Genomic DNA, 13,955 nt, shown 5'->3' with positions numbered 1-13,955 from the left:
TCTTGGTTCTGCTAGTTTTGCCTGTCCTTCTCAATGGTGCATTCACCTGGAGAGCTGCCTGGGGGTGAACTTACTGTCCCTGGTTGGGACAGTCAGAGCTAATTCTCGAGTGGTATTTCATTCAAGTGGTGTTCATCTTTAGAGAGGGTAGAATACGCTTTCTCTCAGGGCATGTATCCCAGTGATTCCAGAGTAAAAACACAAGCTACTAGTCCTGTTGAGAGATAGGCTAGAAACAGGACAGTATTACTTCCGCCACCTTCTAGTTGTTAAGGCTAAGCCTGGCATCAAATAATGTGAAGCAGACTCTACATTTGATGGTAGGAGCAGTAATGTCTAAAGGTGTGTGTCTAAGGATATTACAGGAATTTCTGGTCCTATTTTATAACTTAAAGCAATCATGCACATACCTCATGGAGTCTACATAGCTCAGACCGAACAACTCTTGTTTAATTATTTTTAGTTTGCAAATGGTGCATTGCATTTCACCTATTTTTTATATTTATCCTGTCATGTCTAGTCTTTCAATCTCTCAGTCTTCAAAAAATTTACTGCTCATTTTTGACACATCTTTCAAATGGTGCTCCTCCTTATGCTGCCCATTTGGGTGATACACAATAGCAGACCAGCAACTCAACATCCCATGGGTAAGTTTCAAGTGAGGTGATTAATGGCGAGGATGGTCTGTTTAGACTGTAAAGATAACTCCAAATAATAGATCATTTGCATTTGAGGTTTGGTATCACCTGAAAACATGTTTGACAAACTCCTAGTAAAAAGAGATTCTGGGGATGCCTGATGTAGAGTAACTAGAATATGGTGACCAACATGCTTTTCTAAATAAATGTTAGTTCTGCTATATTTCACATGTGATCGGCATGACTCCATTAGCACTACTTGGAAAGTAATAAAAATATATATTGAGAAATGCAAATTAAAATCACCCTAAGATTTCATCTCACTCCAATTAAAATGGCTATTATTAAGAACACAAACAATAATAGGTGTTGGTGTGGATTTGGGGAAAAAGTACACTTGTACATTGCTGGTGGAGTTGCAGATTGGTGCAGCCACTCTGGAAAGCAGTATGGAGATTCCTCAGAAAACCTTTTGACCCAGTTATTCCACCCCTCAGGTCATACCCCAAAGACTTAAAATTAGTATACTACAGTGACACAGCTACATCAATTTTTACAGCAGGTCAATTCACAATAGCTAGGTTGTGGAACCAACCTAGATGCCTTTCAATAGATGAATGGATAAAGAAACTGTGGTATATATATACACAATGGAATATTATTCAGCCATAAAGAAGATTTCTATTATGGGATTTGCAGGTAAATGGATAGAATTGGAGAATATCATGCTAAGTGAAATAAGCCAATCCCAAAAAAAAACAAAGGCTGAATGATTTCTCTGATAAGTGGATGATGATACATAATGGGGGTGGGGGGATGGGGGAGAGAGAATAAAGAAGGAACTTTGGATTATGTAGAGGAAAATGAGAGGGGGCAGGGGTATGAAAGATGGTGGAATGAGACACACATCATTACCCTATGTACATGTATGATTACAGGTATGATGTGAATTTTCATCCTGTATAACCATAGAAACAAAATTCATACCCCATTTGTGTACAATGAATCAAAATACAGTCTGTAAAAATATTATATATATATGCTCTTTTAATTGAAAATTGATATTAATTCACAATAAATTGCCTGAGACCTTTGGGACCAAAATTCAAAACGCTTCACATGTGAAAAAAGGTAATATCTTATTATCTTCAATAAGATAGTAAGACACCACATGTGTCCCATCTTAAAGATATAAGTAATAAAAACATATGTTGAGAAATGCAAATTAAAATCACTCTAAGAGCCTAAGACCAGGCCCTTAATTGAATCCACTGTTTCTATAATAAGACATATGACTACACATCATGTACAATAAAGAAGAAAATAGACTTAATTAGTTCAGATCAGTTTTGTTATAAACTTATACATACATACAAAAGAAACTTGATTTTCTGAACTTTACTGAGGACTAAATTTATCAGTGGATTGTGCCTCTGAAGTAGCTAATATTTATTGAGGGCTGCCTTTACAGAATTAATATTGACTGCATTATACCTATTAATACACTTACTTTTCCCAGTAATTCTAAGAAGTTAGTTCATTCTGAGATGAGGAAACACAACAGCTAACTTCTTCACAACACATAGCTAGGAAAACGAAATAAGACTTTGAATCTATGTCACTTAGGTTCTGAGTCTATTCCCTTAAGCAATTTCCATTTAATTACTGAAAGACTGAAGAGAGAGTATTAAATATATATGAATACATATCCCTAAATCTATTCAGAGTTATAACCTACTATTTACTGAATGCCTGCACTGCATCAGAGACCAGATTATGTGCTGCATATATTAACTCTTTTATCCCACAATAAATGGGAGAGTAGGTATTATTATAAGATGTAAGAGGAACTTGAAGTTCAGAGATATAACAAGAGTCATGCAGCTAGAAAGTGGTAGAGCCTAAGTTAAACTCATGTCAGTTTTCCAAATCTGTTCTTTTTGGATGCTCACTGCTTTGAAAGAAAGTGCTCAGGAGTGATGCTCAAATCTGAAGTGAGGTCTGAGGAATGAGTCCTGAGACCCTCTTCTGATTGCACGAGGGGTAGTGATGCTGTGATAAATCACAGCGCACTCTAGGAACCTCAACACACTGCAGATTGTGTGACACTTACAGAAGTATAAATTTTATTCTGTTCCAAAAAGGGTTTGCGTGTTCAGGGCATCAACCTCTTGTATGAGTTAGCAATTCCCACCTCAATTGTTATCTGTTGTGTTTTTGCCCACCTAACCTTCATGAATTCCCTAAACAGGCAAATAGTAGGGTCCTTCAGTTATTGACAAAAAAAAAAAAAAAAAAAAAGCCAAGTTCAACTTAGTGTTCATCTTTTGGATCTTTTCTCCTCAACTCTAACTTTAGTGATTATAATAATTATCATAAGAAAAAAGTTGTAGTTGACATTTATTTAATTATTTCTCCTTTCATACAAAGCCAAAATAATTTTCTGAAAGCTATTTAAAAAGTAAAGCACTTGATTTAATTATTTGAGTAATAGAGATGTTTTCATTTGGACTAATGAAAGTGAAAAAATAAATATAAAATGTTTTATGTATTAAATACATAATACATAAAATTTGTTGGAAAAATTGCCACTTATCTCTCACATTTTTCTTATTTATCCATTTGTAAGAACTTCTCATACTCCATTCAATTGCACTAGATTTTAAGGTGTTTCCAGAAAGCAAGTGTTTGTCTACCAGGAGTCAAAAGGTATAAGAAGAAAAACAAGTATTTTAAAAATAAAAGGAGGAATGGTCTCTATTTTTTCCTCTACAAAAAAAAAGTACCACAATTTTTAATTTGCATATACTGTCAAGTAATGTGAAGAATGGACTAGTGCTTGATTTTAAAGAAAACTCGAAGGGATGGTGTTAATACCTGGGAAGTCTCAAAGTCGAATAGCAGTTTATCTTCTCTGGTCTGCAAATTAATTAATTTGCAAACAAAAAATAATGCACATAGCTTTGGGCATCTGAACTTTAAGAAAAAAAGAAAAAAGGAAAAACTCATTGGAAATACGTTAAAACTAAATGCAACAGGGTCATGCTTTCTCTTACTAAGCGGAAAGAACTTTATGTCTTCAGCTCAAGTCAAAGAACTGGAGAAGGAGTTGCCAGTTTTTCCAGAAAGCATTACTCAGAATAGTGCAAATCCTCTCTAGTGCACTGTTGTCTCAAGAGTCTTAAAAGTCCACTGTGCTATCTTATAAGAACGATGCCTTTGATGGTTTCTGAAGAGTGTAGGAGAGCTTCTAGAAACATCAGCTCCATAAATCTGGGCTCTCCTTGTTATTTCTAATGATGCTACTTATCATCTGTGGTTGTTTCTTGTTTGGCATCATGGCAGTAGAATTTAGAAGCATTTGTGTACTCCCTACACACCCTGCCTGACTAGTAAGAACAAAAACTTTCTTTTAGGAGAAAACCTGACTGTTGAATTAGTGCATCATTTTCTCTACGTTAGGAGATTTATAGTTTTAAGGAGGTTATACCATTCTTTTTACAAGGTAGTAAAATTTGTGACTTTGTAGTATCTCTTTTCTGTGCTGCTCAGTTATTTTTTTCCCCTTTCTTTAGGGACTATAGCTTTTTCTTATTGGTATGGGTAGCAGTAATTGACCTCTAAATAACTCAGCTGTTATATTTTAGAAAGAAGCAATATCATATAATGGGAAAACATTAAAGTGGAAATCAAAGCACTTATCCTTTGGCCTCAGATCTCCCATGGGTTTGACCTCTCATGTCTTCTATCCTCCTTGTTATTTGATTGAACTGATAAGTAAAAGCAGTGAAGTATGGGAAAGTACTTCTTATGTTGTAAATTATTCTAGGATTATTTGATGTTACGATGGCTTATAATTGTGCTTTTGAGAGTGAACTTAGCTGTAAGTCTAAGAAAGAACTTGAACTCTACAACATGATGCAATGATTCTAGTAAGTGGCATAATTAATTCAAAATGGAAACCTGTGCAAGTAAATGGTTAGCAGGAACAGGATCTGATGGGTACCATTTCTGTTTCCAGTCTTCTCAGTTTAATATGATTGAGCCAGGGGAAGAACATAAAAACAAACAACAGAAAAAAAAAAAAACTGAAAATAACTGTCATTATTTTGGAAAATGATTTTAGAGAATTCTATTATATTTCCATATAGAACATTACATGTTTATATTTATTTTCTCCATTCCAACTAATAAGATTTCTGATTTGCTGTTTTCTGTTTACATTTAGGTCAAAATTAAAGGGAACAATATTAAACTAAAGCATGAAATAATTTTCTTAGATATCATAAAACATATTCTTTAGTGAAAGATGAATAAGTAACTATTTGTAGAAAATCTGACTCTAAAATACCATCCCAAAGAGCAGATTTTAAAATTATATCTTTTGTGGAAGTAAAAAGAATTATTTTTCATGATTCTTGAAGGCTCTATAATTTTTGTTTTAAAAATTTATAATAAATGCCTGCATAATTAAGATAATAAAATATGTAAACACAGAAAAATATTATTCCACTCATGCCTTCCCTTAATAAATTGCATCATAATATAAATTGCATTTGTTAATCATTGGCATTTCTTTTTGAAGATTTATTTTAGTCATGTAGATTGGAAGTTTTGATTGCTCTTGATGATTCTCTTATAGCCTTTCTTGATTATTTTCTAAATTTGATGATGAACACTGCAACATGTCTCAGCCAATTAGACTTGTCAACTTCCACTGTGGTCTCCAATCAAGTGTTTGACTTTGGAAATGACAGGACATCCTTATTAAAAGTCATGCCTCTTGGATTGAGATGTGGCAGCTCACATGTAGATAATGGTGCAAAAGACAAGCTGCCTTTCATTAAAAGCAATAAAAGGAAATCAATTTTAGCAGGAAACACTCTAGAGTATGAAGACCAAGAAAAAGGATTAACAAGCACCTCACTTAGAGTCCACTGGAAATTGAATCTATCTAAATGAACATAATTTCTTAGGAGTTAAAGGCAGTTGATATACATGAGTTAACCAAAAATTAGGGAGAGTTTTTAGAGCATCAGTATAGTTTCACAAGGTGTTTCTAAATGAGTATCAAACAAAGGGAAAACAAGTGCAATGGATTTTAAACTAGAAATACAAATTAATCCTGGAAAAGCAGCTACCTGTGTAAGCCACTGTGTAACTGACACATCATATGAGACATAAATAAACTTACAGAAATGATGAGAGACAATTCTGGGTCATTTCTTCAGGGAATGACAATCTCATTCATCAAGATTTACTTCAGTAGCTAAATTTCTAATTTTTATGTCTCCTTGATAAGCACTATCATAATAGGAAAATAAAATTTTGAATTTGTTAAAGAGGTGAAGACAAAAGGAAATGTTTAGAGTAAAAAGTAGATCTGATCTTGCACTTTGGATTTTTATAAGTATCTTTTTTTTCCTGTTCAAAGCATTTAGGTCAGCTTCAAACAGAGTATCCCACGATAGAATATATTCCCAAAGAATTTGCAATTTGCTCATTTAAATCAACTAGATTACAAAAACCATTCATAAAATTTATCAATAGTTTGATTTTTTAAATGCTTCTAAAATGCATATGAGAGATGCAGTAAAGGGAATTTAACATTAAAAAAGAATGGGAAAATGTTTTTTTCTTTTGATGATAAAATTAAGAGGATCTGCTCATTTAGAAGTCAAATAGCAGCATGTGTGACTTCAATAAATAATTGCCTTTGCGTTTCACATTCAAGAAAGGGTAAAGTAATTCTAAGTTTCCCATGAATACTACTGTCATTTCCTTCTGACCTCTCAGCACTTGGCATAAAAATACTAGGCCAGTGTGGTTCAAAAATCGATGGGCTGACAAATGTCAATATTTCAGTTATACATCACAGAAGGAAAAAATGATAGGTACTCTTGGAGAGTCTTGATTTAGAAGATTCAGCAGAGTAGAACTTCTGAAATACATTACACAATGTTAAAATAGAGGACATCGTGTGGGAATGAAAAGGCAAAGGGTACAAATATACTGAGAGGAGTAATTGAAATAAACCTCTTCTCTTCTCGAAACCTTATTCAACCAGGATTAGGCAAACACAGGTCACTGTGAATTTATTTGCAGAGGTCAAAATTTGCATGTTTTTAAGTCCCAAGATTGCAATAAAATGATACCATATGACATACATTAGAGTACATCTTTTACGTGGTGATAATCTGTAAAATAAATTAAATTAAATCCAACAAGTTATTCTAGAATCTGTTGATGTAGACTAGGTTTTTCTCTCCCTCACTCTTTCTAAAAGAAAAACATTCTATAAAAAGATCTTTAATGTAAAACGAAAATGTATAACCATTTTCCAGACACATATTTTATTTATTCATATGGTTTCTTCTTGACTGCCAAACTTAATCTTCATCCTTAAGAACTCTCTAGAAAGGACACAGCTTTTCAGAAATGGAATACATTTCCCATTCCATTGGATGACACCATTAATTTGGAATATATACTATTTAATCAACCGTTTAGGAACTTACCCACATATACCTGATACATTACATTCACGAAATGTTTTCACTCATCAAACACACTGGCAAAGGTACTTCTGTGTAACTCTCAGGGAATTATCCTAAGGCACACTGAAGGTCATTTTGACATGGGGAAGGGGAATGGCGTCCAGGGTGGGGAAGGTGGTCATATTGCTCATGTGCTTATACATATAACCTGCTCATATTATGCCTTATACATTTTACCATATATTGTGCTGTCAATTTTGGTTCAACTTCTCAGTCACCCTTATGTCTTAAAATGTATTTTAAATATAAGGTCTTGCATATTTGCATTCTATGAATAATGTAAAAGCAAGAAGAAATCCAATTGGCATCAGCATACCATTTCCGAGATAACTTAGAGATACAGAAAATTATCTATTTGGATTTAATAATTTCTCTAGTGATTGTATAAAAAATTATATCCATAGAACTATACATATCTACTTAGCACTTTTTCTTGAGAATATCTGCATGACCTTGTCTTCTACCAAGTACCTATATGTTTCTTCTATATACTTAAATTTATCATTTTGTCTATTCTCTCCTATGATATTTGTTTTTGCAAAACCTTATCTTTAATATATATGGAATTTAAACAGTTTCACTGAATAATCTTCAGGTTGTTGGCAAATGGGAAATTAGGTTATAAGGCCTTACCCCTGCCCCGCAGGGCAGTTTCCTATAGATGGGGAAAGCCTGTCGAGGAATGTCAGACACTAACAGCTGCTTCTGCTTGGATTTCAGATTCAAGGCCTCTTCCAGATGTAGCCCTGACTGGGAAATGCACTCGAGAGTGTGATGAGTACGGCCACTCGGACTCCTGCTGGATGCCGGTCCGCACTTCTCCTGAGAGGAAGAAGAGCCAGCCCAAACTCTCCACTTTCATGCCTGTCGATGAACGAGGGAGCCAGGAAAAGCTGGCCAATGGCGAGGCCGCCATCATGGGTGACCGCAATAGAAACCTCCTGAACAAAAAGTTGACCTCATCCTATGAGACCTTCAGTGCAGCCAGTTTCAGCAAAAATGAGGAAGCCAACCCTGAGGATATTCCCCTGACGAAAACGGGGGAATATAAGCCATCTCCTGTCAATACTCTCACTAGAAGAGAAGTGTACCTGTAGGCTGTCAAGGAGCAACAGCAAAGTGCTTTTCATGTATGAGAAGGAGAATAAGGGGCGAAAAACCTTACAAAGCAAAACCATTTAATCACAAAGAGGGGGCTACCAAAGAGACAAAGCTTTGCCTGCCACTTCTGCCTCCAGATCAGGCCTTTAGTGATACTGTTAGCCTGATTGCAATGTACAATGTAGACTCCATCCTTGTTACTTGCATGTATAAACCCCTCACTGGTCCCCAACACCTACTTTCTCTTCCCCACTCCCCTCCAAAAAGAAAAAAAAAAAAAAAAAAAAAAAAAAAAAAGGTGGTTGCAAGTTCCTTTCATGGTAACAAGCCTGATTAGCAGAACACAACACACTCTCATTATCCCTAAGCTGAAGCATGATTTTAGTCACTTTAATTTTGTTCGAGTGTCATCTGGCTGGTTAAAAAAAAAGCAGAAGGTAAATTATATTTCAGACATACCATCAAAATATGGTTTATCAATAGCAAAGGCAATCCTTTGAGAATGATAATATCCCTCTAAAGATACAATCCTCACAAAGGTGGACTCTCCTCAAATGCATTCCGGGAAGATCACAACATTAATAGTCTAGCAAAGACTAAGAGCAAAACAACACTCAAGGGGGATGGCAGTCCTAACTGGCATAGGTTGTTATTTTCAGGTCAAGAGCATCAACTTCAGTACCATACATTCACTCAAGAATCACACACAATCTTGATTACATAAATCAATTACACTAATTATTACTTGTAAAGATATTTTTTTCAGAATGGGACCATAATTATCAACTAACTTGAACAATTGTGTCATTATGAGGCCAAAGATCACACGGCAGATCAGGGAAATCATGAAGTTGATTTAGTCTTGGCGTGGAAATCCATTAAACAATAAAAGCAGTGGAACCCACACACAAACTGAAATACTCAAATACTAGTTTACATTATACGTCTCTATGCCCAGAAAACATCTTATTTCTTTTAAAATTGATTTTATTTGAAAGCTCAGAAAATGAGAAACAAATGAGAGATATTTTGTTATTGTAATAGGCAACATGTTGAGGTTCAAGTTTGATTTCAGACAGTACTATCAGGGAAGATTGCACTTTTTAAAGTCATATTTATGGGTGGTCAGGTAAAGAAAGAAAAATACATTGGTATAAGGTCTTAGTAGTTAGGTCCACTGTTATCCTTTCAGAATCCCAGCTATAGCTGCTGGTTTTATTATTCACATTTAAAACAACAATAACATTTGCATTTGTTCAGTAGCACTTCCAAAATTAAGTGCACTAATTTTGAATTCTGTGCAATGTAAAACTGTTTTAAGACTCACAGCATTGAAACAAGGTGACAAGCTAATTGATTTTGTCACTAATGTAATTTGACCATTATTTAACGTATGTCTTAAACAAATTCAGACTGAACATGAAAGAAATGAGTTCTGGGCAGTGACATTTCTCACAGTATATATATATCAAAGTTGGAAAACATGGAGTTCTTTCAGTGCAATAAAAGGAAACAGAATATGCACCTATTTAGCCATTTGCTCTATACAAGATGATATAAAAAATTGAAAATCAAGCTGGGACATTCAGACAAAAGTGACAATCTATGGACAGAATAGGGGATGACAGGTAAAGAGAGCAAATGTTCTCATCACTGAATGTGTGTAACCTGGTAAAGGCATAGCTTTGATGGCTCTCTAGCAAATTGTAGACACAATGTAGCTTTGAGTAGTTTCATGCTTTGCAGAATTTCTTAGACTACAAGGTGAAGAAGCAGCCTGGAATATAGGTTGATAATTCACTATAAGTCATCAAAATATTTACTTCGAAAACCACTTCTCTGTTTGGTGGGGTACTCTTTTGGAAACATTTCCTTATGCTCTTTCTTAAATGGAGTTTTCTTTTTAATGTTAGTTTGTGTAAAATAAGTAGGATGAAAAAAGATAGGTAATTGAAGCAAAAACATTGGACTAAAATATCAGTAATTGAACATGTTTATGTTTGATTATTATTTACACTATGGAAAGATGCAATTCTAGTACTTTGTTAGGAAACTGCATTAAAGCAGTTCTGCCTTGTATAATCTGTAAGTACCTATTAAGACAAAATACTTCTAAAGATACTTATGAAATGTATACATATTTTTTCTTGCACGTTACAAAGAAATAATTGCATAACACAGATGTTCAGCAAACTTTTTTTAATGTGTTTTTAAATTTTTCTTTCTTTCTTTCACAAGACACTTGAAACCACTAGGTAGCTCATTTCACTCTATCTTAAAACCCTTTTGTTGTCTATGAAGCTAATACGGGTCATGCTGGACCTTCAGATTAATTGGCTCCACATTTCCCAATGATGTTTGCACCACATCCAGGACAGTCATGTCATTGTCATTTAACTCGTGAACCTCTCTTTAGAACTAAAATGGGTGTGAAAGAATAAAATTCAGTGTACTGTAAGTATTCGCAGTAATTCTAGTAGAATTAGCTATCATAACATGTTTATTATATAATGAGCTGGCATGACACAGAAATATATTTTGTGTTTGTATGACTTTTATTTTGAATAGGTTAAATCTGGTGCCACTCCATATATAGAGTGCTTTTGAAAAAAAATCAATAAAAAGAAACAAAAAAAAAATATGAGTGAATGCAAAATAAGCAACTGTGCCTTTTATACCTGTTGTTATGGTAAGAAAACGGTTGTTGGGTTTGGACAATGAGGGGAAATGGGCTATTCCCAACTTTTTGAACCTGTATATTTATCCATGTTTATTTTCTGAAAATAATAAATAATATATTAAAAATTTGCCTTCTGACAAACTCAGATAATGGACCAGTCTTAAATATTGTTCATTCATAAAATGAAATTCAAGCATTAATATGGGCTGTATAAACTCACAGGAAAAAAAGCATTTATTATATAAGTATCACAAAGATATTAGCAGGGATGAAATCAGTCTACTTTGCAAGGTAAAATATTGATTTACAATTTTTATTCATTTTTTTGTTTTCTTCAGCTGCTCCTTTGATTTGGTTGTACAGTATATAAGCTATGCTTTTTGTCTGTACACAAGAATTTCAAGTGAACTTTTTTGCATGCATTACACATTTGGACACATTTATAAATTGAGTAACTATATAAATTTATGTGTATTAAAACATGGGTAGCATCAATATAAAATCTACTGTTTTTTCTGATTCTCTACACATCATTTCTGTATGTTATTTGACTGGCCTACTGCCTGAGTTTCAGAAAACAGGGAGGCATTATTTTTATGGGAGGAGGAAGTAAGATGGTACTAAGGACATCTGTCTGAAAGGCTACCCTGGGAAGCTGTCTTATAGGAAAATAAAATAACACAGAGACCAGAAGAAACTGCCAAGAATCCAACAGTCATCCTAAAGCAGTTGTGAAAAATCTGAAGACTTAAGTCATTTTAGGTATATTATATCAGCAACCAATAAGTAAATGTGTCCTTAAGAAAAAAAAAAAAAAAGAGGAATGAAGCTGTTCAGGAAGATAATAACGCTTGTTAGTCGTGACCGAGGCGGAGGTTTATAAAACATCTGGAGGAGGCATCATTTTCTCAGCTACCTAGGGTTACTTTCAGACAACTTTTCCTACATTTTAAAGCACTTGCATTCAGTGTGGTACGATCTGTTTGTAATGTTGGTCATTGACTATTGTTCTGCTACTTGGATGTTGATAGTGAAGCAGAGAACAATTTATCATCGTTTATTATGAGTCACTATGCACGCAACTATGCTAAACATGGCGAAATGTATTAAACACTCGTCCAACTATTTATGAACTCTTTACATAATTTAATTTGCTTTTGTACAGTTTTATGTAAATAAATTGCTTGTCATTTTGGTCTCTGCAAATTAAAATATAACATGGTCAAATGGTTTCACACTTGTAAGTGTACTTCTCTGTTGACAGGTAATTCAGTTTTGATTGGACGAGAAGTGAATGGATGCATGTACCAGTTTGATTTAAGATAGTTTGCTTTCTGCTAAATGAAGATAGAGCAAGATGATAATGTAGTTGTAATTATTGATTTGGGGGACACTGTGAATAACTGTCCCATTACTTGCCTGATGATAGAATGGAACTTGGCTTCTTCAGTTTCATCAGAATAATTCCTAAGACACTTGCTTGGCTATCTGTGAAATCTTAGACAGTAAAAGAAAATTGCACTATTAATATGAAGTTCGATTTTTTTCAGAGTTGTCTATAAAAATTTACATTTAAGGTAAAATTAATTCTAACTCGGGTTGTATCTCTCTATAGAATTATCATTATCATCATCATCATTTTACAATTCTGCAGACTCAACCCCCACTTTTTATTGGTTATGTTGTACCACTGAGCTACATCCCCAGTCCAGGAAATGTTACTTTATAATCTAAATTAATGACAAATAGAAAAAAGAATTATAAACTAAAATAACATATCATGAAATAAGAAAAATAACTTCAAACAGAATTTTTTTCCTTGATGAACTTATTTCTTTTGTTTGGTCTTCTCTACCTATTATATTTCTTTCATTCATTGCCTTTTATGTTTTAACCATTCCATTTGCTATTTGTTGCAAGATTATACACAAAGTGTAAGAATTACCTTATTATTTGTGAAGTTAGCATCTATTCAAACTAGAGCCTTCTCTAATCCCTCAATTGTGACCTTCCTTCCAAGTATGATCCTTAACATAGAAAAAGAATATTTTCCATATATACTACAGGAGTGAGTAGAATTTTTGATCCCATCTCACAATCTACAAATGTGAAAGAAACATTGTAGAGGTTCTTGGTTTTAAGTTTCTGTATTTTTCCTCCCTTGTTTGAAAATCCAACATACTTTATATAGGATGACTATACATTCTTGAATAAAATATCCTTATAAATTGATTTTACTGGTGGCCTTCCTTCCCTAAAGAAGGAGCTAGGCTGAAGCAGGGTGAGGAAATCTACCTCAAGTGGTAATGGGGTGAAAAAATGGTCCATTCACTGTTGCTATTCTTCTAATTGTGAGAACTTAACATCAGTACCGATTCAATCAAACAGCCCATAAAATGAAATCAGTATTTATTTGATTTTAAAATCTTGATTTAAATTTTTAAGAATATATACTTTACCCTGAAATTGCACACTTAGGTTAAAATATTAAAAAAAAAACACGCTCAAACATGTAAATATAGTGATGCACTTTAGAGGAAGATAAACATGAAGTGGGTCAAGTGTGTCCACACACAGAATTTGCACAGTATTGCTTGCAAGACTTAAGTTTTATTTTTCTACCATCTCTGATCTGTTGAAAGAGTTCTTGTAATTTAGAAGCTGCACAGGACAGTGACCTGTACACAACAATCCCTTACATTTCCAACACACAAAGTTTGCAAAGTATTTTTAGATTTAACTCAAAATGCTCATAATACCTGCAATATAAATTGCATAAATTTTTAGATCAGTCACCTTTGCAGGTGAACTTTACTTTTATTAAATAATTTTCAGATTGATAAAAATTCAGACACATATGTCTACAAATATTAATACTTTTCCCTCTCCTGGCTCATATATCAATTAATGCTTTTCTGCATGATTTAATATAGTGACAAGAAAAAGATAAGCTCCACATTTACCTAAATAAAATAGTCT

The 13,955-nt window shown here is 33.8% G+C and overlaps 1 protein-coding gene across 7 annotated transcripts in view; it reads left to right on the top strand.

The window, feature by feature from the left end:
- The window catches only part of Pcdh7 (protocadherin 7), a 389,130-nt gene extending 377,336 nt beyond the window's left edge, over nt 1-11,794 (top strand). For 5 of the 7 annotated variants that reach the window (XM_047565814.1, XM_047565813.1, XM_047565815.1 and 2 more), the window contains one exon: nt 7,916-11,794. In XM_047565814.1, coding sequence (XP_047421770.1) covers nt 7,916-8,292 — 377 coding nt within the window. In that variant the 3' untranslated portion in view covers nt 8,293-11,794. The remainder of the gene's footprint in view (nt 1-7,915) is intronic. The other 2 variants (XM_047565817.1, XM_047565816.1) reach the window with 1 other exon arrangement.
- Nucleotides 11,795-13,955: the final 2,161 nt, after the last annotated feature.

Source organism: Sciurus carolinensis, chromosome 10 (assembly GCF_902686445.1).
Source record: "Sciurus carolinensis chromosome 10, mSciCar1.2, whole genome shotgun sequence".
NCBI lineage: Eukaryota > Metazoa > Chordata > Mammalia > Rodentia > Sciuridae > Sciurus > Sciurus carolinensis.
This window is presented reverse-complemented; position numbering and strand designations above follow the sequence as displayed.